The sequence below is a fragment of the Coturnix japonica genome, chromosome 7, assembly GCF_001577835.2.
Source record: "Coturnix japonica isolate 7356 chromosome 7, Coturnix japonica 2.1, whole genome shotgun sequence".
Taxonomy (NCBI): Eukaryota; Metazoa; Chordata; class Aves; order Galliformes; family Phasianidae; genus Coturnix; species Coturnix japonica.
Window position 1 is genome coordinate 19,325,000 of NC_029522.1, and position 24,779 is coordinate 19,349,778.

At 41.6% G+C, this 24,779-nt stretch overlaps 1 protein-coding gene across 1 annotated transcript in view; it reads right to left on the bottom strand.

The window, feature by feature from the left end:
* KALRN (kalirin RhoGEF kinase) overlaps window positions 1–24,779 on the bottom strand; it is a 434,957-nt gene that overhangs the window by 149,026 nt on the left and 261,152 nt on the right. Inside the window, exons 12-13 of the mRNA XM_032445881.1 lie at window positions 11,944–12,113; window positions 6,737–6,911 (exon numbers count right to left, since the gene is read on the bottom strand). Coding sequence (XP_032301772.1) covers window positions 6,737–6,911; window positions 11,944–12,113 — 345 coding nt within the window. The remainder of the gene's footprint in view (window positions 1–6,736; window positions 6,912–11,943; window positions 12,114–24,779) is intronic.

Consider the following 24,779-nt stretch of genomic DNA (forward strand, 5'->3'; position numbering starts at 1 on the left):
CTGAGCTAGCATTCAGTGAGCTACCCAATATATCCATATTAGAGCAGCAGGAACTGCACAAAAGTTTCCATCAGCATGTGAGCAAATACTGGGTTTGTGCTGTGCTCCACTATCACAAGACTATAACAGATATACAGACTACATCAGCCAGGTCTGTCTTTCCTGCAGACACAGCAACCACAGTCTACAGTCTAGACCACATACTCTGGGACAAGCAGCCTCCTAAGACTGCAACATAAGATACACCAAATCCCACTACTACTACATTGCTGCTTTTGCTGCTTCCCAGATTTACCACGTTGCAACACCAGCAGATAACATGACGGGGGAGAGAGACATTTTCATCCTCAGTGCTGGATAGGGAGTAAAGCTACGGAGAAGTGGGAGGCAGGTTAAACAGAACAACTGCAACGATAACAGAAGCTGCCCCACCATCACACTCCTATACCACAGCGTGCTTGTGGATTAAGACAAAGAGCCCATCCAAGCTAAAGCAGCTGCTGTGCAAGCAACTGTACATCAGCAGTGATTTCATATCTAAATCCTATCTATTTCTTGATGTTGCTGCTGAAATTTTCTATGAAATGGTGGTGCTGAGCCTTTAACACTGCTTGCTTGGAGTTAATTTAGTGTTTAATACCTAAAGTCATCCTGCTTAATGCCAACCAGAAATTTTTGTTTGCCAATTGAAGGAGGTGGGAGAGGGAAATGAGGAATCAAGTATGAGAAAATGAATGTTATATGGTGAATGAATCATACAGGAGCTGATATTTTGAAGTATAGGCTGGGAAAGGGTGTATGAGGAGGAAGAAAAGAAAGTTCTACCCTTGGAGAAATTGCTATCAACACAAAGAGAGTGGGTTTTGCTAGAGGGATCTGCAAAAGAGTAAAGATGGTTTGGAAGGACAAGCAAATGTAGGAAGCAGGTTGCAAGAGAAGTGATGGTGTAAGTAGGAGGAAGAGCAAAGGTAAGAAGAGTGGGTAGAGCATTGGGATGAGGCAGGATGGGATAATAGTCACATAGGCACAAGGCAAATCTCAGAAATAAGGAAGGGGAACATCCACCTCTCTCCAAGAACAAAAACGTTGGGAGCCACACATTTGGCATAAGGAGAGAGTGAGGGTGGATAAGAGGGAAGGTAAGGGAATCTAGCAAAGGAAAAAAAAAAAAAAAAGGAAGAAAATAAAAGGTTATTTTGACTCCTGGACCCTAAGGCAATGTCTGTGAGTGCAGAAAGAAAGAGGTTATAATGAAGTAACGGAATAGAGGAGACCAGATCTATACCACAGTCTGGGTACTAGGCATGCCAGGAGCAACAGCATTCAGCTCTGCTTTGGAGTTCAGAGCAAGCTGGAAGAGCAGAAGACTAAATATGACAGTGTATGTGGGTCTGTGAGCAGACTAAAGCTGCAGATTTATGGTAGAGGAAATGTAGGTAGGAAAGGGCAAATCATGCATGCAGAAAGTTTGCTGTTCCTTCTCCTCAGGTCTTGGTTTTGGTTGATGCTGTACAGTGTGACAATACTGTCACCCATTTCTTCTGACATGTGGCAGAGATACCACACTGGCTTAGTGCAGACCTGTGCTGCTGAAGAGTAAAATGGCTGTCACAGTGATGATTCCACTCCAGTGCTTTTGGTTCCTGAATCTCCAAAATACCAAGAGAAGCAGGAAGAAAAGGTACCCAGGACAGCTTAGTGCCTTACCTTCCTTAAAATGAAGTGATGTGCAGTTTTAAACCTATGCATATAAAAAAGAAAAAAAACACAACCTCAGTGTGAGTCATTATAAGATTCCAGTTTATGAACAGAAGGGTCTGAAATTTTTTCTTACCATTCCTTTTCTTACCAGTGTATCTCAAGATCTCAGCAGCTCTTATTTCTAATAAAGAAGTTCACTTCTGAATGCCAACTATAAGTTAGTGAGGGGCTATAAAGCATCTTGTACCTCCAACCAGACAGCTTGAAAGATTCTGCTAATGCTCAAGCAAGTTGTAAATATCAGTGAATCAAACTACTGTCTGTAAGCTGGCTCCTGCTCCCCTCTAAGCTCACACTCAGGGATGGATGTGAAAAGCCAGAAGAGCCAGCAAGTGAATTCAAATCTGAAAAATTTAATTAGCAGGTGAAATGGAGCCAAAGAAATGGTATAAAATTAGTTAACCAACAGGTGAAGACTCTAGAGATCGTAGTGCTTTTTGAAAGACAAAAAGCATATCAGATCGAATTTATATTGTATAGCAGGAATGCCCAGAATCCCTTCCAGGACTATGCTTGGCCCAGAAAATACACTGCTGTACCACTACAGGAGACTGGCTCTGCCTAGCACTACACAGACCCATGATAGGAAATGGAACATGCAAAAGGAAGGAGCTGGGCAGCTCTGGGGAGGAAGGAAAGAAGTTTTCTTGGAGATAATCAACAACTGTGGCCAGACAGGTATGAGCTGAGATCATTCCTGTTCTCAGTTCGTGTTTTACAGTGGCCCATAGGTGAATTTGATCATCTCTGTACAAAAGATATAAAGAAAACATATGCTGAAGGCTGTGGTCTATGCTCTGGATGGTATTCATTGTGTTAGGGGTTGCAACTCAGTGCATTTTACCATTTACTTCTTTTGCGGCTATCCAGCACTTCCCTAATGACTAGTATTCATTCAAGTTATGGTTAATAAGCCTTCAAACGACTATTTTTTGAAGCATGGACAAAGGATACTCTGCAGATTTTAGTGAGGCTATATTTCTGGGATACTACTATGCTCCATATACATGATGTGCTCAGTGCGGTGCCAGCAGTACTGCTGAAGCCCGCCAGCTATTGTCCCTCAGGTCTTACACCCTACTTCCTTGCAATGGATCAGCTACCACACTCACACTGCATGAAATCTCCTGAGTTACTTGGTTGGCTGCACAAACTCAGCTGTGGTATACATCACACAGAAAGTCCAATCATATAATCCTAATGATCCTGTCTTGTCTTGAAACGTGCAATGACTTGGTAAAGGAATAAAACATATCAGGCATCAAAGTTATATACATTTCCTAAATAAAGAATAGGTTGTCACTTTATGGTTTTAAAACCTAAGGCAGAATAACCTCCCACAGGGATAGCAGGGCCCTCTCATATTTCTGTTATGCCGGTTTCCAGGTGTTGTCATAGTTAGGATTTCATACTTTAACCCAAGAACCTGGAGTGTAAATATCAGTCAATATAATGAGATTAAGGCAAAAAAGAAAAGGCAGCACATGCTATGTGTCTGTGGGTTTGTATCCAAATTCATATCTGCCAAACCTGCCTTGACTCGAGTACAACACAAAAGCTGCCAGGGCAACTCAGAAGTCCTTAGAAGTCCTAACTGAATGCAGCTGGTCTTCTCTATGAAAGGCAGGTGGCTTCTCTTTACATAAAATACTTTTCCTGAAGACAAAATGAAACAATTGTTGGCAGATTTCACTGAAGTACAGAGAAAGCTGATGATGCTTAAGTAGATGGAAGTGTGTGTTGTTGGTGAAGTACCTTTAATCCTGCAGTTTGTCTGGACTCCAAACCTCTGTCAGGAAGAAAAGATTATGGAAAAGCTCATAACCCAGGGCAGCTACAAAGCAGATTGGTACGGTGCGAATCTAGGAATGGGTGCCAAAGGAAAGGGTTATGTGGTCCATAGCATGGACTTCAATATCTGGGGAGATCATTATGAGCAGGAAAGTCTCCAAAGAACAAATGGCATTCAGACACAGCTTAAATGAATAAAGGCGAAGCACTTCATTGCCATTTGTGACTCTGAAAGATTCCCTAAGTTTGCATTATCAATTAAAAAGAAAGAGGTGTCAGCAGGGAAAACAAATGCAAAATATATATATATATATATATTTGGTACAAAAACTGGATGGAAAGAGACAATATCAGATACAACTATTCCAAGACTGAGATTTAACTTGTAGCCTTCCCTAAGCCTGCTAGGAGATTGGCTCCCAGTTGCACCCCTCTGGCTTCCATCAGAGAGAAGCAAAATTTTGCTCTCGCCAAGGTTCCCAGGGAGGGATCCTCATCACGAGGGCTTCCCAGGAGCTCAAGAAACTGAGAAGTAAGGGTGAGAACACAGGAGCAGAGGGGAAATAGGAAACACTTTGATTAACAAGACAGAAGCAGCACAGAGAACAAAAGCACTCAGATTTGGGAGGAGGAGATAAGAAGGTGAAGCAGCTGTACCAGAATCACCTGCTTCTGCTTTGCTGTCAGACCAAGATCTGCTGGCTAATTTTCAGAAACCCAGTGGAGTTTCCATTTCAAAACCCAACTCAAACAAGATCTTTGTTTTGAAAGCACAACCCACGTAGCAAAGCACTGTGTGCAACATAGACAGCCAGGCTGGAAGATCCTGGGTCAAAAATCCAACCTCCTCAGCCACTCTTCTTAAAAATGAATGCCGATAGCTAAGACCCTCTGCTAGCTAAGCATGCTGAGAAGAGCCTCCACTACAACAGCACTGTGCTTTGGACCCACTTTTTGCAGATGGTTTGTGTGAGTGCAGGAAGGAGAGAGATTAGCACGTTTGCAGCAGGTAAGAGAGACTTTATTAGGGATATGTTCAATATGGCACCCACCACACACTGGACAGATGGAAGGGGGCTTAGCTAGACTAGGAAATGAGAAACTCATTTGAGAATCATACTGCTACACATTATTTCACTGTTCTTAATCTATGCCGGATCTAGGCTATTATAGAAAATTAAAACCTAAATACATTTCCAGTCACAGCTCAAGCTACTTGCCTTTAGTTAGAAAAGGTATTTAATTTCCTGATTTAAATTTCATCATCTTTTTTCCCTTACAAGCTTAGAATACTCAACCATCAGAAACACTATCTGCTTTTTAATTATGGGGATGAAAACATCTTTTTGCTTCTTAGCAAAGCATGAGGTAATTTTCTTAATGTTGATAAGTTCCTCATTGACTTGGAATCTTTATTATACGGCTGAGGTAACTGACAGCAATCCTTTCTAAGGATTGGTATTGAGTCAATTTGAAATGCAATTCAGCTATCTGAAATGCACAGTATAAATGTATCATTTAATATATTATTTCAAATTACCTTTTTTATTATCGACTAAACTGTTTTTGTTGTCTGAGCAATAAATGTACTCATAAAATTTAAGATACTGACATGAATATGATATTTTTCTCTCCGTGTTCAGTTATAAATTTAATGATTATTTTAAAATGAAAATATTTCCCCACTCAGAAGAGAGAGCTTCCTAACAAAAATCATCTGCCTGTAAGCTCCCTATGAAACATGTTCTCAGATTTCTTTGTAATATATTAATCCTGCAGAGGGAATTCAGATGTTCTGTTGATAAGAAATAGCAGATCTACGGTGACAACTAAGCGCTGATTTTGTCCAAGTCTTTTCTAGCTAATCTGATCTGAGAAGACTCTGAAGTGCATTTCCAGTTTTAAACATCTTTATATACCACTGGCACTCCAAATGTGCAGGACTAAGTCCAAAACAAAACAGAAGGATCCACACTGTATTTCTATCTCTGTCATGAGATGTAAAGTCAGTTAGGACCCGCCACATCAGCTGATCATAGAATCATCATGGTTGGAAAAAACCTCTAAGATCATCTTGTCCAACCATCCACCCACCCCCACTACCCAGGTCCCTCATTTGATGCTTCAGCTGCCCCATCAGTAAAGTAATCTATGATGGCATAGGTCTCAGCAATCATTGGTTGAAAGACAACGTACAAAGGGAAAGGAATTGAAAACCGTGACATTGTCTTTTTAAAAAATCTTTACATAAAGTCAACATAATTCTTGCTGCACACCTGGAACTTTCAGTGAAACACAGACAGGCTGGTATCTTATGAATGACTCATGACTCACACAGGTTCTCTATATATGCCTGTATGTTTCTGGGTGTCCAGAAGCACTGTTTTTCATGTTTTGCTTCATTTTTAAAAACATAGGTGCTGTTTATAGCTATGTAAATCTATGTATTCACATATAATTCATATCTTTAGAATCAAAATCTTAATTATTCACCATGTGCCACATTACTGTATTGTATATTCCCATTTAAATACAGGTGATACTAGATATTTCAGTTCTTGAGCTGTGAATGCAGCAGTCTTAGGGCAACAAATGCACACACAGCAATATTAGCTGATCTGAAATGCATGCAGTTATAGATATACACACGTACTCCCATGGGATACAGTCTCCCACTATAAGGAAGTCTGTATACAACTACTGAGTAAAACAGTGTTGATTGATTAATCTATTTTAATTTACATTAATAACAAGCACTGTACAACAGCTTTCACCTAACTTAGCACTCACAAGAGGAAAGCTCAGCTTCTCCCTGATTTATATCTCTCGCATCCAATTATAGATTAAAACACCTAAAATTCCCTCTTCTCAGCCCTCTATTCCACTGTAATTCATCATGTCACATCTTAAAATAAACACTTCCAAGGTGTAACATGGCATACAAAGGCTCCCATTAATTATCAGTATCCACCATGAGACTGCCTACAGATTTGCAAACACCCTCTGGAATATCTTATCATAAAACACTTAAAGTTCCCCATGACCTGAAAACAGACCAGTGGTGTAGGTAGGAAGAACACACCCCAGAAGCACTGACCATTTCTGGTGGCATCCTACCAGCAGAAGTTTACACAGATCCCCTTCCCTTGCTCTCATTTTCCCAGGTCTTGCAGCCAGCTCTTACCTCAATGGTGTACTGCTCAAAAATGCGGAGCTGAAGAAAGATATCTAGCTTAATCTTCCTCTCATGGAAGAGCTCTTCCATCTGTACCTGGGCCTCGTCCAGCTGTTGAAGTACAGATTCGATGTGGCTGATGGAGCTGTTGTGTGGGGTCTTATTGTTGGAAACAGCGGAGTCCCTGTAGCAAGGCAGAAAGCACGGTTAAAGCTGAGCTTAAGGCAAGTAAAAAGCTTGAACGAGGGGATTGTTATTTCTTGTGCTGGGACGCTGTGACCTGACACACTTGTGAGGGGTCAAAGGGGCAGAGAGGGGAAGAATGGCACATCCACCTTAACAGCTCTCTTAAGCAGCACAGCTGGCAAACCCATTCAGTCATAGAGAGACTCACCTGCTTCAGGCTACACTCACACTGCCCAGAGGCACCAAGCTGAGCTGCCACCGAGCCCCCTGGGCCCTTATGTGTTAATTTTGTGCATTTGCTTCAGTTAGGTTAATTGAATCAGAATTGCCAGCATCTTAAACTAAGGAGATAGGGATGCCTTGATTTCCTCTGGGTTACTTCATGTTGCTATAGACTCAGAATACAGAGCAAAAACTCCATGGTACAATGGTGTCCTTCAGTTGCATTTCCACTAAGGTAAGGAAAATGAGTGTGCCTGTGAGAGTCAGTCATTGCTCCAAGTACACTCCCCATAAACAGGGAAGGAAGCCCTTTAAACAGTGGGCTGGGTACCAAGGGGCAGTTTGCTGTACCTGATACGTATCCTTGAATGTACCACTGAAGGTCCCCCAGCATTAACAAGTACCAGAAAGTAAAGTCTGAAGCCAGACTTGGCTTTGATACTTCAGCAAAACCAAGTCTGAGATGTAATGAATTTCTCTGTCCAGCCTCCTTGAAGTCATGTTCTGGCACCTGCATATTTAAACCAAACTACATGAAAGCCCCATGAGATACCCTAACAGTGTGCAGCTCTTTCCAACAGTGTAATAGAATGGAGTGGATAAGGCAGCAGGCCTTAGGATCACCATTTATCATCAGTCTATAGTTCTGCCATAGTGGTGAACTTGGGACAACTACAAATCCACCAGCACATACTGGACTATCAGTGCATCAAGCTGTACAGGGAACAATACTGGAGGTCAAGCCAAAGGTCAGGTGATACTGCCAGGTCACCATGTTGTCCAAAAGAGCCCAAATGCAGCTAGGGCTGCTAAGTAAAAGTCCCCATGAAATCTGCCATTGTCAAACAGTGTTAGTGTTACTAATTTTTTAAGTTTCTATTTCCCCCTCCTGGGTTGGATTTTCCTTCCATAAACACCTAGCAAAATGAAGAATGTCCTCAGAAAATGCTTGTGCTTTGCTCTTTGTTCTTTGCATATTGCCATCATGTAGGGTCAGATCAAAATAACATGCAATCAACTTAAACTTAATTGAACATTGTCAGCAAGAGTAACTGAGAAAAAGAACAAGCATTTGCCTGAACACCTGAACCCAAAGAATACAATTAAAAACACAGAATGCTAATAACTGCTTAGTTATTTGCTCTTTCTATATGCTTCTCCTCTTCTTCCTCAAATGCTTTCTACTTGATACAATGAAGTTCAGGATGCTCCAGTATTATTTTGAAGCATGAACTTCCAACTCCTCTTGCCTATAAGGGAATATTGCACTGATATTACTCCCCTCAGCTCTTACAGTCTGTGCCCCATTCTGTCAGTCTTGTGTTTTCACCTCCTTGGTGACCACAGAGTCTCTTTCTGCCTCCACCTGTGAGCTGTACATAGACAGGATAGATGAAGATAACAAGGAGAGATTTAAAAACTATAGCTTAACGTGAGGCCACATTCAATCGTGTTTTGCTTACTCCAGTCAGCACCTGTCTTCTATAAAAGGACAAGAAATAAGGCTTCATTTAATTGCAGAATTATTACTATTCATATAATACCTAAATGACTCAATGAATTATTCAAGGCTGGCAGATATTAGACCTCACATGGGATCTAAACACACACTTGGTTTTATAAATTCTATTTCATCAAGTATTTAACTCTTCAAACCAAGCCACACTTGCATTTCAGTGGCTGATGCAATACAAAAAAAAGATATGAAATAATCTGGTATTTTTCCATGATCTCCTCAGATAAGGCCTTGAGATCCCTATATAGTTCAATTTGAGAAAGATTTCCTTCTGGAACAACAAATTTCTGAGATTGGATGCTTCCATCACAAGATTTATTGTTCTGACTGGCAATAAGAAATCTAGGGAAAGAATTTATGAAAGATACTCAGTATTCTTCAAAAGGATATAAATGAGGGTTCAAAATGCAGGGAAATTACTGGAAAAAACAAAATACAAAATAAACTTTGGGCAACATACAATCAGGGTTTGTTTGTTGCTATTGAGTTTGTTTGGAAGGAACACTTTGCTTCTGAAATCACTTTGAGCACTTTAACTGGGAGAAAGCTCAGTGAAATGTACCCATTATGGACATCCCATATGTTGAGCTACTGTTAGAAAAACAAGATCCGTAACTCTTCCCTGCCTTACTGTTACCCCTAAGGTTCCTGTTCATTCACATCTCACTGGGGCAGTCACTGTTCTGACTTTCACAGATGTGCAGAACTATTGCCCTCAGCAGCACTTCTGGAAATGCAGTTCAGAAGATCTTTGTGTTGACTTCTGAGAATGGTGCTCATCTCAGAACAATAATGAAGACTGAGAGAAGTGGTTTCATATTATCTATGGTGTTACACTACTGATAGGTGTTGTCTCCTGAATCAGTCATTGAAGGCCCTGAAAACTCCCTGCAAAGAGCAATCCCAGGTATTGTATTTAAGTTTTCTGGGCAGCTGAGCCTTTCCTGTGCTATCTGAAGGAGACACAGAGTGCTATTACACCAGTGATCTTCTCTAAACCAAAATCTGTGCTCTCAGAGATAAGGACAAGAAACGAAAACTTCTTCAAGATCCCATTAGTTTTATTCATTTTAACCTGTGCTGTGAGACGCTTGATATGAGTGCTGTATTACATCTTCTTCACTGTTGTAGTGTTTGCAATCTCCAGCAGCTCTTCACAGCACATACTGGGTGACCCACACACTGCAATGCAATGCTGTGTTAAGGGAAGACTGCATCAATTCCAATTTTTCCTCCTTTCCTTTCTCCGGTCTTTACTTTTGCCAGCAGCCACAGAAACTGAGTGGGCACATGCATAGGTGGTTTCATGTTTTCTCTTGTAGTTCTGTTTCACTCCTTGAATAAGCCCAGGGTCACATTGCAGGCCGTGCTGTCAGATGCTTGGATCAGAGATCATCTTGACTGGTCAGCTCTGGAAATTGCTGTGTGCTATGTTTAAGCATGACACCAGTTCCCAAAAAGTCTCAAATCTGAGACCACTCTTGCTTTTCAAAGACTGAAGCTAAAAATTTTGACACTGAAATAGATGACCTCAGACATACCCTGTTCACTTCTTCACTTGCATGACCTCACAGCCACTACAGCAGCCTTTCTCCACAAATGCTGTTCATACTGATGCTCTGCTGACTTCCCAGCCCCAAACATCACCCTGACCACTGCGCAACTCCACATCCTGCTTTCCCAGGTGCAGGCAAAAACCTTTAGGCCAACCTGACAGGCAAGACCAGGACTCCTTCAATGCAGGCACTTTCTGCAATACCACAACTCCACCTGATGAGCTTTACACTGCATCCTTTTCATGGTCTTCTCCATGTGTGTTCAAGCTGGAATGTTATACCAATAGGTGGGAGGAGCAACAAGAGAATATTTTCATTCAGTATTTCACCACCATTGCTATGATCTCTTAGATGTGCCTTAAACTTTGCAAGAAAGCCATGTGTACCTTTGGTTAACCTGTTACGGGCAGCCATATGTATGTTCTCTTTAGCCCCCTCAATCTGGCAGCATACTAAGTACAGCATGTTTCCTTCCTACTATTTCATCAGCAAAGATGCATGGATGGATGGAGCCCAGCTCATTCTCCCCCTGATCCTTTCTTTCCAACTCTGGTCTCAGGAAGTAAGACCACGCTTTTCTCTCCTTCTTCTCTGTGACATTCAGCAAGATGAGGCATTTACAGTGTTTCTCCTCGTGGAGACTATGGAGGAAAGCTCAGCCCATGGTTGTAGTAGATGACCCGATGGCTCCTGCAGGGCTCCTAAGGGTGGAGCCCCACCAGCTCATCTCATTACCCAGATTGCAATAGGCACCTCTGGATTTTCTTGTCACGGCTCTGCACTTCTCATGTTAGATCCAAAGGCATCAGACGGGGGAAGCTAAGACAAGAAACTGACAGCCATGACTCAAATGTATAAGACACATTGCATTTAGTGCAGGACATGCATTCTGCACGTACGCAGAGTATAGACATTATGTAGAGGTAGATGAGGGCAATCTATGACAGTATAAAGATCTTAAGAACAAAAGATTTCATGGTTTGGGGCTCAGTAGCATCATTAGAGGCAGGAAAACTCCACTGTGCTAATGAACTCAAAGCCATAGGAAATCACTGTGAATGAGAACAAGTGAGAGAGCCCTCAGAAATACAAGTTAGCGGTAGGCTTCCTATGCTCCCTGCAAACATGAGTTCGACTACAAATACAGACCAAGAAAGCTAAAAGCTCCAGCTTCCCTGAACCAGTCACTTTGTGTATTTCAAATCAGGTAAAACAAGCTGTTTTAGCTCATCATGCAAGCAGAGCTGGCAGAAAGCATTCTCCCTGACACTATGAACAAACCCCACATGGACAAAGATTAATAGAAGGGTGCTACATGCAAAATGAGAGAGTGAATACTGTTAGACATGCACGTGTTTTATTAAGAGGAATACACTTCTCTCAGAGCAGGACTAACTGTATAAATCACAAGGTCCCGGCTCACAACCATTTAACAATCTTCCATAAATATCCACTAAAAATATTCACCTGAAACACATTTGTTTCAATTCACTTTGCTGTGCCTATAAATAATCTCTCTGTCAAGCAGCAGCCCACGCTGATACACAGACTACTCTAATCTGTCCACATAAATCACTCAGTGCAAATTTCAATACATTAATCAAAGAAATTGAATAATAATAATAAATAAATAAACTCTCCCTGTTAATCCCAAACCTGCATTTCCCCATTTATGCACACCTAAAACACAGCAAACAGCAGATTTCTCACCACGTGTCCTTCAGGTGGGTGCTTACCTGAGCTGTTGAATTAGATCTTCCCCTTCCTTAATAACATTGAGGGTAGCATCCAAGGTGGCTGTTTGCTGTTGCTGAAACTGCTTGATAAGCTCCTGAACCGCGTCCACAGAGTCAGCACAGACATCCTCTAAGAGCTCCTTCTGCAGATCTTCCATCCATGTCCACAGCTGGGAAAGAGGGGAGGGAAATATAAATCAGAGAGGGATTGAGACTTAACCCTCTAATTCCAGATCAGAAAGCATTAACTAGGGCTGCATATTTCACAAGGAAACTGAAGTTTTCTAAGACAAAAAGATTAATAGATTCTATTTGGTGCAAACCCATTTTAAGCAATGAAGTAAAATAAATATAATATCAGGTTGGGTTTCTCCCCCCACCAAAATTAGTATGTGACTCAGTCCTGCGTGTGACAACAAATGTAATGTTATTCTTCTTATTAACTCTTTACACAAGTAATAAATTACAGTGTCCCACAGCTGTGATAGCCTAACCCTTTCAGGAGCTGTGTGCTATCAGCTCCTATTAATTTCACATGCAGCTGAAGCCTGTTGTAGGACCAAGACCAAAAACATTTGCTATGTCTGCATAGTACTGACTGAAGTATAGCTGTACTTGCTCAGCTACACCTTCCCAGGCACAAGGTTATGTATTCTGTTTTATTTTGTTTTCTCCTCCTTTCCCCTCCAAATGTAGCTCAGACTCTGCTCTCTGAGTTTTGGAAAGCCAAGGCATAGGAGACTGCAATTTCACCCATATAGATCCGTTCATTCTAACTAGCCTTGAATACCAATTTCAAAACAACAACAAAAAATCATTTGAGTAAGTGCTTAGCTGAGAATTTCCAGCCAGCTGTTCATCAGAGATGGGGGCAGCGGCAGGCAAGCCCCAGCCTCCTGTTGGCTGTGAAGCCTCAAAGCGAGCGGAGGTTTCCCCTTTAAGCTTGCTCTGAAAATGAGTGTAAAATTGCACCAACTGAGCAGGCAATCTGCCAGCAAATCCTAATGACTCCACCAGAGTGACTGTTTTCTGTGCCATGCCTGCCCCATTAACCCACGTTCTGCTGGTACATTCTGCACAGTAGTGGGGAAGCACAGCAGCAGGACCCAGCATCGCTGCCCTGGGAAATGTCAAGGGACGCAGCGCTGCCGAGTTGAGGAGCAGCAAAGCAATTTGCCTGCAAGGGAGTGAGAGGTACACATGGAGCAGATGACAGACGGTTTGTGGGGGTGGCAAATGAGCTGGAAAAAACGTCTCTGTTCAGAACGAGATGCACTGGAACCCCAACCTACAGGATTTCTTCTAAGACTGTGAATTCTGTGTGTCCACATAAAATGGGAGGAGGAGAGAGATGCTCTGAGCCCCTGCTGGCCAGGCTTCTCACAACAAGGGCCAAACTTAAGGCTATCACCCCAATCTAAAGCAAAATCATCAACATCAGAACCTGTCCCAGCACTGCTGGTATTATCAGAAAATAGTGAGTTTGGGTCCCCATGCTCTGCCCTCCCTTTGCTCACAACTCCATGCTGGACAGCCCCCAAACCACTTCCACGTGTTTTAAAACAGCCACTTAATTAATTTGAAAGATTTTTGGTTAGCTCTTCAGCTCTGAGTATTCTGGGTGAACCTTTCTGTTTATAGTCGTATAATCATAATTGCTACACTACTGCTGGCCTAAAATGGAATGTCTTTCCCCAGTTTATTTACACATTTTCACTTTGTTAGAGTAAAGGCATGATATAAAAAGGCAAATATTAATACAAGAAGCAAATACAGTTAGGTAGCCAGGCTTGTGTAGTAGGTGAAAGAGTGAAAGCACATTGAAAGAACCAAAAGGAGAGCTTTTCCATTTGTGAGTTCCAGGTGCTGAGCACTGGGAAGCCACTAGAAAGGAAAATGTATTAAAGCCTTTATCTCTGAGTCACATTCAGAATCATCCCAGCTTCGAGCTGATCCCTACTTCCACTCAAACAGCAGAGACAGCTGGACTATAACAGGCGAGGAGCAGGTTTGGGGGAATATTAATTTTCTCTGCTTATCAGATCTTCAAGTAATAGAGCACTCTGTACACACAGAAGTGAAAAATGGCTGTTTATATAAATCATTCTGTTTCAAAAAGCCACTCGTTTTTTTAATTTCTTGCTGCTCTTCATCATTATTGTTTTGTTTTTTTTTTTCCTCTTAAAATAACAAAATAAAGCTCGGGGAATTTCCGCTACACAAGTGAAAGGGAAATCGAGAACTTGCTCCACTCTTGGCAATGTGCGGATCTCTTGAAACGACCCCGTTAGAAGCAGCAGGGAAGAACTTTTTCAGCCCCCCAATAGGACTTCAGAGGAAAACCCTTCTTTTGAAAGCATCTCCAGCACCTCCAGCATTAGCCAGAAGGATCTGGACTTTGAAGATCCTACATCACTTTTTGAGTATGATTCTGCCTCAAAGCAGTTTTGGAACTCTTAATAACTGTACTGTACTCACCTGGAACTGAAACACTTGTGAATGTTTGAGAGTACTTGAATATAGGAACTCATATTAACTTCAGATGGTCCCATAAATGACCTCAGATTGTAAGGATTTGCATAATAAAAGCTATCAGAATCTAGGTCATCCTTGACTCAGAGGCCTTTAATCCTTTAGACTCCACCAATCCCTGGGAAATCCTAATACAAAGAATCAGCCAATATTAATAAGATTAGGAAGATCTTTCAGGAGCAATTTACAATAGGAACCTGATCCAAAAACCTCCCAGGTTATGTGCTACAACTGACAGCACCTGAAATAAATTACCACCAAACCCATTTGTGAATGACACAGAAAAAGAAGATGAACTCCATGTTACCGCAGCACCAAAGTCAGAAGAGCTGTTAATCATGAACCAGAAATCACACCCTGGCTTGTTCCTGTTTGTCACAGCTCAGAAAACGAGTCCCTTTTAGTACTTGGTGTTTAATTCCAATGCAACTATTCCAACTGTTAGTTAAATCCTCACCATTAAAATCCCAAATTATTGGACACCTCCTCTTAAACAGCTTAGACTCAATGTAGTGTTCACATTTTTGTTGAAAACTGATACATGACACAGGACAACTTTTATGTCATACTTTCAGAATTTGACTTTTCCTCTTTTTCCTCTTTCATTCTTTGCCTGAGCAGAATTTGTGAGCACCTGCCCATTCCCATGCATGTTCCAACCTACTCCTATTCATCCTCTAAAAGATGTGTGTGAAGGTGCACGCAAACATTTCCAATACCAACACGGCATTTCCACACTCTGCTGTAGGGGCTTTTACTAAGCTTGACAGTGATGCACTTGTCCAGAACAAATCATTTCCACATTGGATTGCTTAACACATCCAAAGACACAGAATCTAGCAAAACAATGAAGGAAAACTCAAAAATATATACTTTTCAAATTGATCTGTGCTTTGGTATAGCTAAATCGCATTCAGAAATACTAACGTATTAATGGTAGATGCTGAATTAAGTTCAGCAGAGATCCAGCCACAGATTTGACTCATACAAAATAAGTTAGTCTACAAACTTTATAGTTGTCAACTACACTAAGGTAAATATCTAGTCCTAAAATGATCATGCTGAGGGGAGGCTTTATTTACCAGAGTAACCATGGCTTTAAACAAGAAAAACAGTTCTCTTATTACTAGGCCATTGGAAGAGTGAAAGCCCCCTCTTTTGGGGAAGCATCTGGCACTTCTCTTATGCACTGTAGCAACTTCTTTGTCTTCCTTGGCATGGGCAGTTTCCCTCCACCCAAGAGACAATACAGCTCTTTATTCTCAGACATTTCGTCTGATGCGATACCCTTCATTTTACTCAAGTACTTAATGAGACCACTTACTGGAGGTTTGAAGGACATCTGTGCCTGCTACCTAAAAATTAATGCTTCTGATTTAGAGCAAGGAACCACTTAAAGCAAAAAAAACAATCTGAAACCTAGAGAGATTGCTGAAAATGTTGCTTGCACATTTGGAATAATGATTAAGCACCTAGTGTTTGTAAGCTGCTATTTGCAAATGCCACAGATGAGCTTTAATCCCCTACCAAAATAATTTACAAACGCTGCGTAACAAGTGAAAAGCAAAGAAACAGTCCATTCAACACATGAAAACTACCAGTGTGCAACATTTTTGCTACTTCTTCCAAACAAGGGTGTTAATAGAAACAAGCAGCTCTGCAGGGTATACCCTTTACTCCTTTACAACATTAGAGAAGTGCCATGTATTGCTGAGCACGCCACAAAAGGATGTTCAAGCCAACTCAGTAAAGTGGATGTCCATCATGGGAGCCAAGGCTACAGCAAAACTGGGAAGAATTCTGTGAAATATTGGACCCCCTTTCCCCATTTGATTTGTGCTGTTGCCACTCCATGAGTCCTCATAAGTGCGCACAGACCCAAGCCACACTGAAATAAAACTGTGTTCTTCCAGAAAGGGATGTCCATCAGTGCTATTTCCCTCTCCTTTTAAGTGAGGCTTCTATAAAGCCATTCTGAGCAGTGACATCCGGACTCACCTGGTGGTTTTCAGAAGGGTAGATTTGGCACTGAGGGACATGATTTAGTGGGTGTGGTGGGGATGAGCTGATAGTTGGACTAGATGATCTTTTAGTGGTCTTTTCTCGCTTTAATGATTCTATGAACTTTTTCTATCCTGATTTCTCCCCACCAATAATTACTTGCATTCAGCAATCAGGGCTGCTGAAGTTGAAGGAAGTGATAGTTGATATAAATTGAGAGTATATTTCAACATTTTCTTAAATCACAAAGGCACATGCAAGGTATGATGGGAATGTCAATGGAAACAAGCAAAACAACACGTAATGTGACCACATGCCACCAGAGAGGTGTCACATGATGGCAGCACACCTAATAGAATGTGACAAAAAGGGATATGACCAGAAGCTACTCATGAAGTGCTCCAATATGTGACTTCCATGGTCAGATGCAGCCGATGAGATGCCCTGCTGCAAGACGTAATGTCAGATACCACCAAGCTGGTTTGGAAGAAGCAGTGAGTAGAATGAAAGGGAACATTCTGTGAAGAAAAAAAAATCAATCTTTTCCTAACCTCTTTCTGGTTTTTTCCCCTCATCCTCGCCAATTTCTTGACATTCATCCTTGCCTGGGCTGCATCTGGTACTTCTGTATGCTAGCACTTTTTAATTAGTAACCTTGCCTATGGCAAAAGGATTTGCAATGCCTAAACATCTGATCCTTTTTCCAAGTCCTGCATGGACCAGATTGATATAGCACAAAATAATCTCCTCTCAAGGGAAACACAATTTGGGTAGCTATGCTTGTATCAGGGAGTGTGTAGATCTTCAGCCCAAGGTCATGTAAATGTAGCTCACGACCTATTTGCTGTCGGAGAGGAGTTGGTTTATTACAGAAGAATCAGTTGTACGTGTTGTATGCTTCTACAACCATCATGAATTGCAAAATCACATTCACCTTCTAGTATAATTTTAATATGTTACTGGTAATCATAAATCTGTATGTAATCAGCTGCAGTAATTGTACTAAGCACATCAAATTTTGCACATCATCTCACTGATACATGCTTGGAGAAGTTCTTCCTACATCAAAAGATTTATTCAGATTTACGTCCATGTAATACAGTATAATTTGGTGCAGGAGGAGCTTTCCATAGCTGCAAACTATGCTCTGCCAATTCAACAGAACACTTAAACAAATACTCATACCATTAGGTTTCCCTCTAAATTTATCTCAAATGGGAGCTGCACTACATCTTCCCTTTGTGCTTTTTTTCATTGTATGACTTGCACTCTTAGCCCTGATTGGAGCCCTTTGTGCAACCTCTTGCTCTATGCTCTAGGAACCTCAGAAATAAATCATATGTGACAATTCTGAATCATTCCGCAACTTGCTAAGGATTAAACAAAATGTGTGACCTTTTTCTAACCAAACAGTCCTATTGAATCCATCAGCCTGAAACACTACATTGACATTAACCATTTAAAACTAGTTTTATAGACTCCATTGCACACGTACACATAAGGGACAACAGAACATGATTTTGAGTGATGAGTGAATTACAGGAGTGTCTCTGTAAGGCTTTAATGAAGAGTACCCAACACACAGATTGTCACAGGCACTGCCTTTGTATATAATAGCAAAAACTGGAAGGCCACATGCTGGCACTGGGAGAAGCCTATGTTCCTCAATATAAGGCAATCAGGAAAACAGGCTACTTAAGACTAATAAAACCTTTCCTAATGAGATTATGCACCTCCTATTTAATGCCTGTATAAAATACCCTTCTATCTGCTGCATGAATCACTGCTACCTGAAGAGTGAGGCATACAGGTTGATGCCACAGAAAGCATAGGCAAGGATTCTCTAAAGCAGATATTTGATTCATGTGACACAGTCAGTTAAAATATATGGTGACTGGCCTGAAAAATATGGATGTCAACATGCAACTGAAACTGCAGACTGTCTTGGTGAATAACAAGTTGGCCCTGAGACAGAGGTGTGTCCCTGTGGCCAAGACCAATGGTATCCAGGAGTGCACTGAGAAGAGTGTGGCCAGCAGGTTGAGGGAGGTGATCTTTTCCCTCTGCTCTGCCCTGGTAAGGTGACAGCTGGAGTCCATTTCTGGGCTCCTCAGTTCAAGAAAGACAGGAATCTCCTAGAGAGAGTTTAGTAGAGGGCCACAAAGATGACTGGGGGCCTGGAGCATCTCTCTTATGAGGAAAGGCTGAGAGACCTGGGGCTGTTCAGCTGGGAAAAGAGAATGCTGATAGGGAATTTCATAAATGCTTCTAAATATCCAAAGGGTGGGAGTCAAGCGGACAGGGCCAAGCTCTTTTCAGGGCTTGTCTCTTTTCAGGGGTGTCTGGTGACACTACAAGGGGCAATGGGTACAAACTGGAACATAGGAAGTTCTATATGAACATGGGGAAAATCCTCTTTACTGTAAGGATGAAAGAGCACTGGAACAGGCTGCCCAGAGAGGTTGTGGTCTTCCCTGAAGATGTTAAAGACCTGGCTGGATGCCTTCCTATGTAATCTACTGTAGGGAACATGCCTTAGCAGGGGGTTGGTCTGAATGTTCTCCAGAGGTCTCTTCCAACTTCACTTCCATGTGTCTGTTCAAGCTCTGCTGCAGGTTGGGCTTCCTAGATTTGGTCCATGTGGCTGCATTTACAAGCATTTAATTCTCATTACCTTGATCGTACCTCACAACTTTTCTGAAGGAAGAAGATCACAGATGGCAGATTTTTATTCAATAGTGGATTGGCCATGCTCCAAACTCCTCTGCTCAAGACCGTGATGTGCTGCCAGGATACCACAGCTCTCTCCATTCCTAGCTTCATAATCCTCAACAAAGAAACCTGGCTTCTAGACAACAAATGGACAGGATAGAGGGGCATCCTGCACCACGACAGCTATCCTGGTTTTTTGAACTCAGAGCTCTGCTAGCATTACAGACAAGATTTAACCCTGCAGGGAAACCACCCATGAAGAAATAACTGGTGAGTGCATTTTGGTCCAAGTCACAGACTGTGCTCTGGAGCTGGGAGAGGAATTTGTTCCTACTTCTTGCTTCATGGCAATTGATTGGTAATAACCCAGAGTCAACTTTTATAGTTCACACAAAAATAACTTTTATTACACTAGCAGAGCCCTCTCTATAGCTCCAAATATCAGAATCATAACGGCAGGCTGGCAACTACAGGAACACATCTATCTTCTCTGAGGGATCTGCCTTCCAGGCCAAGGACAACACACGTATGTAGACATTACCAGGATGTGACCAAACTTCACAGATTCACCTCCCAGCTCCTAAGAGGTATAAATTTAAGGTTTGATGTTTCTCAGCCCTGCACTGTGAGGACGAACAGATATTTTCACAGTATGCTTTTGTATGCTGTTTCAGAAACCTCAGCTTGGATTTTCATCCAAGTGAAGGAACAAACTGTGCAGCTTTTCAACAAGATGTGTTCTTCATTCTATCCATGAAAAATTCTGGGATGTGAGATGCCCAGTCTATGTATATCATATATGCAGGGAGCTAGTTTGGGTCACTTTAGCATCTTATGCTTTCATTGTTTCAAAATCTGGCCCTAAAATGAGAAAAGCACCAAAATAACTGATCGGGATGGCTGTTCAGGAATGAAGTACACAAGGCAAATACCTTGAATGAGCCACGCTCACAGAAAGAGACCTTTTCAGAGCTTCTAGAAGTTGCCAGCAAATGGAACTGCTAAACTGATTATCCTCTCCATCACAAGTCTGTATTATCTGGAGGGCAGTTGCTCTGAAATGTCAGTATTAGCACTTAAAGTCAAACAACCAATTATTAAATTCAGTAACATTAACTGTGAATCCTGGATCAATTTACAATGAATGTCAAGATCATACAATGTACTCCAGATCCACTGTCACATTTACTCCATGATTAACTTTGATTCATTCTGCCAGCTCTTCCGACTAGAGACAGTAGCTGCCCCGTGAGCTTCCTGCTTCCTGACACTACACAAGAGCCAAGCCCAGTCAAAATTAGTGACCTGCATTAAAATAATCTCCTAATCATGATATTCAACTGAAGCAGAGAGAATTTAATTTCACATCCCATGGTTATAAAGTAAAATTAGGTTCACAGTGCTTGCAGTAACTCCCACAACTCACCTGAGTAGCCCCACTGACTTCTATGGGATTACCAAGGTGACCTGCTGAACACAAATAACACAGGTCTGTATAGGAAGCTGCTGGACACTTTTTTGTCCAGGCATTTCTTCTCAGTTTCTCATGGCCTTATCAGACAAACTGTTCAGAGTGACACTTTCCATACCAGGTGTCTGCTTTAGGCTGAACTTGATGAATTTTGAGGTCAAAGATCCAGAATGAGAGGAAAGGTTAAGAAGGAGTAATTTTGCCTGTGTTGAGTAGCAGTCTTGTTTCTGCTTGCCTGAGATGCTTCAGGCACTCCACAGTTTTAACCAAGGGTTTGAAATGTTGCAGGGTTGCGCCTGATGTCGAGAGCAAGTATGATGTCATCCCTGTGAAAATTTGCCCAAATCTGGTCACTTAAAAGACCCCTGACAAATTCTAGTTGGAACATGTTCAGTAAGAACCTGCTAAGAGTTTGGCAGCTCAACTTTTTCAACATAAAGTATTTCCAGACTGTGCTTATCTATCTCCCTGTAGCAGGTGAGCCAGGTAGGGCTGGCAGGCTCCACCTGGAACTGCAAGCATTGAGCTCCTCTCGTACTGCTCCTCTGACCTACCAAGGGTCAGTACACACAAGACCTGAACCTGCCTCTCCCTCCCCTCCTGCTGTTAGCTGCTCTCTTGCAGGACTTGAGGTACAAAGGTGAGAATGTGAAACCCACTGAAAAACGAGCATTTTCGAGATAGTAAGATGTGTTTTTCATACCCTGAAGAGCTATAAGGGTTTTACAGAACTGCTCTGTAATTCAGGTGAGACCTGTGTTCGGTAAATTGATCTAATTCAAAAAGTTGACAGTGTCTTTTTGTGCCTTACATTTTCATACTCGGAATGGTAATGTATCCCTCAGGACCGTAAGTGTAGAACTGTGAGACCAATGTAAAACATTAAGATTCAGACAAAGAATTACAAGGAGTTATTATTTGCGCTGTGATTCAGGGTGTGGCCTTATCACATCTGCACGTTTTTCTCCAGGAGAAACTGTTCTCTGGAACATCAGGTATCCCCGCCACTAATTGATTCAGATCTGAAATAAGAAACCCTGAATTCAATCACCCTTAATCCTGAGAGATGTGACTCAGGTACAAGTCTGTTGAATGCATTTATCCCACTGACAATAATTTATACCTTTACCCTGCCATACTGATAATTGGATTTGATTCCCAAGGTAGCAAGTTTCTGCTCACACTGTCAGGAATGCTTTGGCCCGAAAAAGAAAGAAAATAACGACTACAAACTAAGAGAGTATAATGAGTGCTGCAGGACAGCAGGACACCACATCTCTTACAGATACGACAATATGAAATTTACATCACTCATAAGTTGTGATACTAACAGTCACTAAGGGAACAGCTCTAAATTTGTGTCACTAAAATGTTTTTGCCATACCAGAAAGCCATCGTTTCAGCCTACTACATTTATTTTTATAGTAAAGCCAATTTAAAAATAAAAGTTAAAATTAATAAAAAAATATATCAAAACAATTCTGAATTATTGGTATGCTTAATTGATGATCATTTTCATATTCCTTCAGCTGAATGTCACCGCTTAGCATGAGGAGTCCTCTCTTTTATGATGTTTTGACATGAAATGAGCAGTGATTCAAGTCTGTTGGGGGTACAAAAACATCCCTACGATTCTAATTTTAATTGCTCCTGGGATGTCTGGATTTAAATTTAACTCAGTGCTATGTATTGCCCTGAAGAAATTACAGCAAGGAAGATTTCAGAAAGAACATTCATTTGATAAGAGAGCATCTCAGAAATGGGAAAAGCTGAAGGTTTCTCAGATGCTTGGAATGCTGGCTGTCACATGTGGAGATGCAGAGGTGAGCAGAGTACAGGGGAAAGTGTGAGAAGTTCAGAGTCCATGCACTCAGCCACATCTGGGAACGACTGCATCACAAGAGTAATGCATCTGTGCTGGGAAGACATGTTTGCTGCAGGAAGATATTTAGAATATTTCCGTAAAGACCTTGTCAGTAAGACTGATTTTTTTCTACTTAACTCTCCCTTTCACCACTTCTGTCTCAGTAGATTAATATATCCAGAAATAATGAGAATTTGGGAAATGTAGACAAAAAATACAGCTAGTCTGTAGTTTCTTGCATTTTTGCCAAAAAACACTAAACCAACTGTTTATTCATTTCCAAGGACATAAGAGAAACAGTTGCAAATCGTTTAAGGAATGGTTTGCTTTAAGAATTACAAATGTTGAAATGAATAATGATGGTTATTATTAAGTAATTAATAACGCCTTGTTGAATAATACGAAACGTCAGGTGTTAAACACACTAGCATGCCAACCAAACTGCTCTCTCCTTGCCTCTGGGCACTCCCAGGTGAAGATGGGCAGAGTTTAGTGCAGTATCAAGCCCAGTGCTGCAGGTCAGAGGACAAGGTTAATCAGGGAGGTATGTGTTGGCACTCCAACTGGAATGCCTCCTGGTAAAACAGCAGCGATGGATCTCAGATGTTCCTCTATTTTCCTGCTGCAGCAAAAGGATTTCTTGCCTTGACATCTATTAGAACTCAAATCTGACTCCAAACTATTTCTTCAGCTCAACTATAATCTGCTGTCGACTCAAAGGGAATTTCACTCGATGAATTCTACTTTTAAAACTGGAGTCTAATGTTATCTAAAATGTTACCTAATACAGTGGATTTACTTTTATGCAGTTTCAAAAAACAAGCACGAATGGTGCAGATCTGGTCTGTACAAGTGAATACAGTAAGAACCTGCACCCTCTCCAGCCCAGCCCTGCAGGCTGGGAGTTTCCACCATGGCTGAGCACATCTCCTAGACAGAGCCCAGGGAGAAATAAGCGAGCTCAACTTGTGTGAAACAGAGAAAGAATAGAATACTATCAGAGGCAGGGTGGAAAAGGAAGGATGTATGTAATTCTATCTCCATTTCATGTTGAAGAATGGCATTGGTTAAATTGTCATTTTACAACGTATATGAAGGTCCAAGCAAGGCCATGTAATGAGTCATTTCCACAACAGCCAATCTATTGCAAAAAAGACAAGCACAGATCCAAATACACTGTAAGATTCTCTTGTAACAGTTTGCCCTTCTTGCCAGGTCTCCCCACCAGCCTTCAATGACCTCACTTTGTTGGAGAGGATCCCTGCAGCTGGCAGACAAATACTAAAACCACAGCAATCTCCTCACTTACTGTTTTTGGCTGAGGTACTGGACTGTGTGACTCTCACCAGTGCCCTCAAGATGCAGAAAAGCATCATGGAAGGAGGCAGGTAGTGACACACAATGAAAGGTGGTTAATATGCCAAAAGCCAGAGTGTTTGGCCTTCCCACAAGTGAAAGTAACACAAGGGTGAAGATGTGAAAACTTCCTTTCTCTTGCAGAGCTACAATGCATCCCCCTGCACTGGAGGAGCTGCTGGAAAGTGCAATAACTTTTGCAGCTCCTTTGCACCCAACCCAACAGCTGTCATCTGGCCAGGTGAATGTAGACCTCAAGGTCCAGCCTGACTTTGCTCACGTCCCATTTTTATGCCACAGATGTCCATCTGTCTCTCTGTAGTGAAAGAGCTTAGGCACCCAGAGGATTCTGTCCACTCCAGAACTCCCTAAATGACTGTAGATACTTACTGGGCTTTCCAAGGAGGCATTACAGTGTCCATCTGTCCCATGGGTGAACGAGAATGAGACAGAGATTTAGGGCTCACTCTCACTACACAGTAGGCAGCGCTGTTACAGAGGACTGGATTTTTTACCAGTTTAAAAAATGTTGGCATTTTTGTACATCTGCGTTTTGATATACCAGAACCAGGCTCATTGAAACAAGGTGAGTGCAGCTGGCTAGTTCCCTTCTGGTTGAAGAACGGCAGGGGTGAGTACACTGCACCACAATCCAAAACCATACAGAGAAGCTCTGGTTCCTAAACCCACATTAGGCAACTCCGTACCAGTAATCATCTGAAGAAATTTAAGTGATAAAAAACATTACATTAATAACTTCCTGGAGTCGTGTCTATTTTAGCGTTACTAGACACCAGCTGCATAGGTGAAGCGAGGTTAATCACAGTAGGAAACTGTTATGAAATAATTTGACTGAGGAAATAACTAATTAAGATTCCCCTATGGCAAACCAGTCTGTGA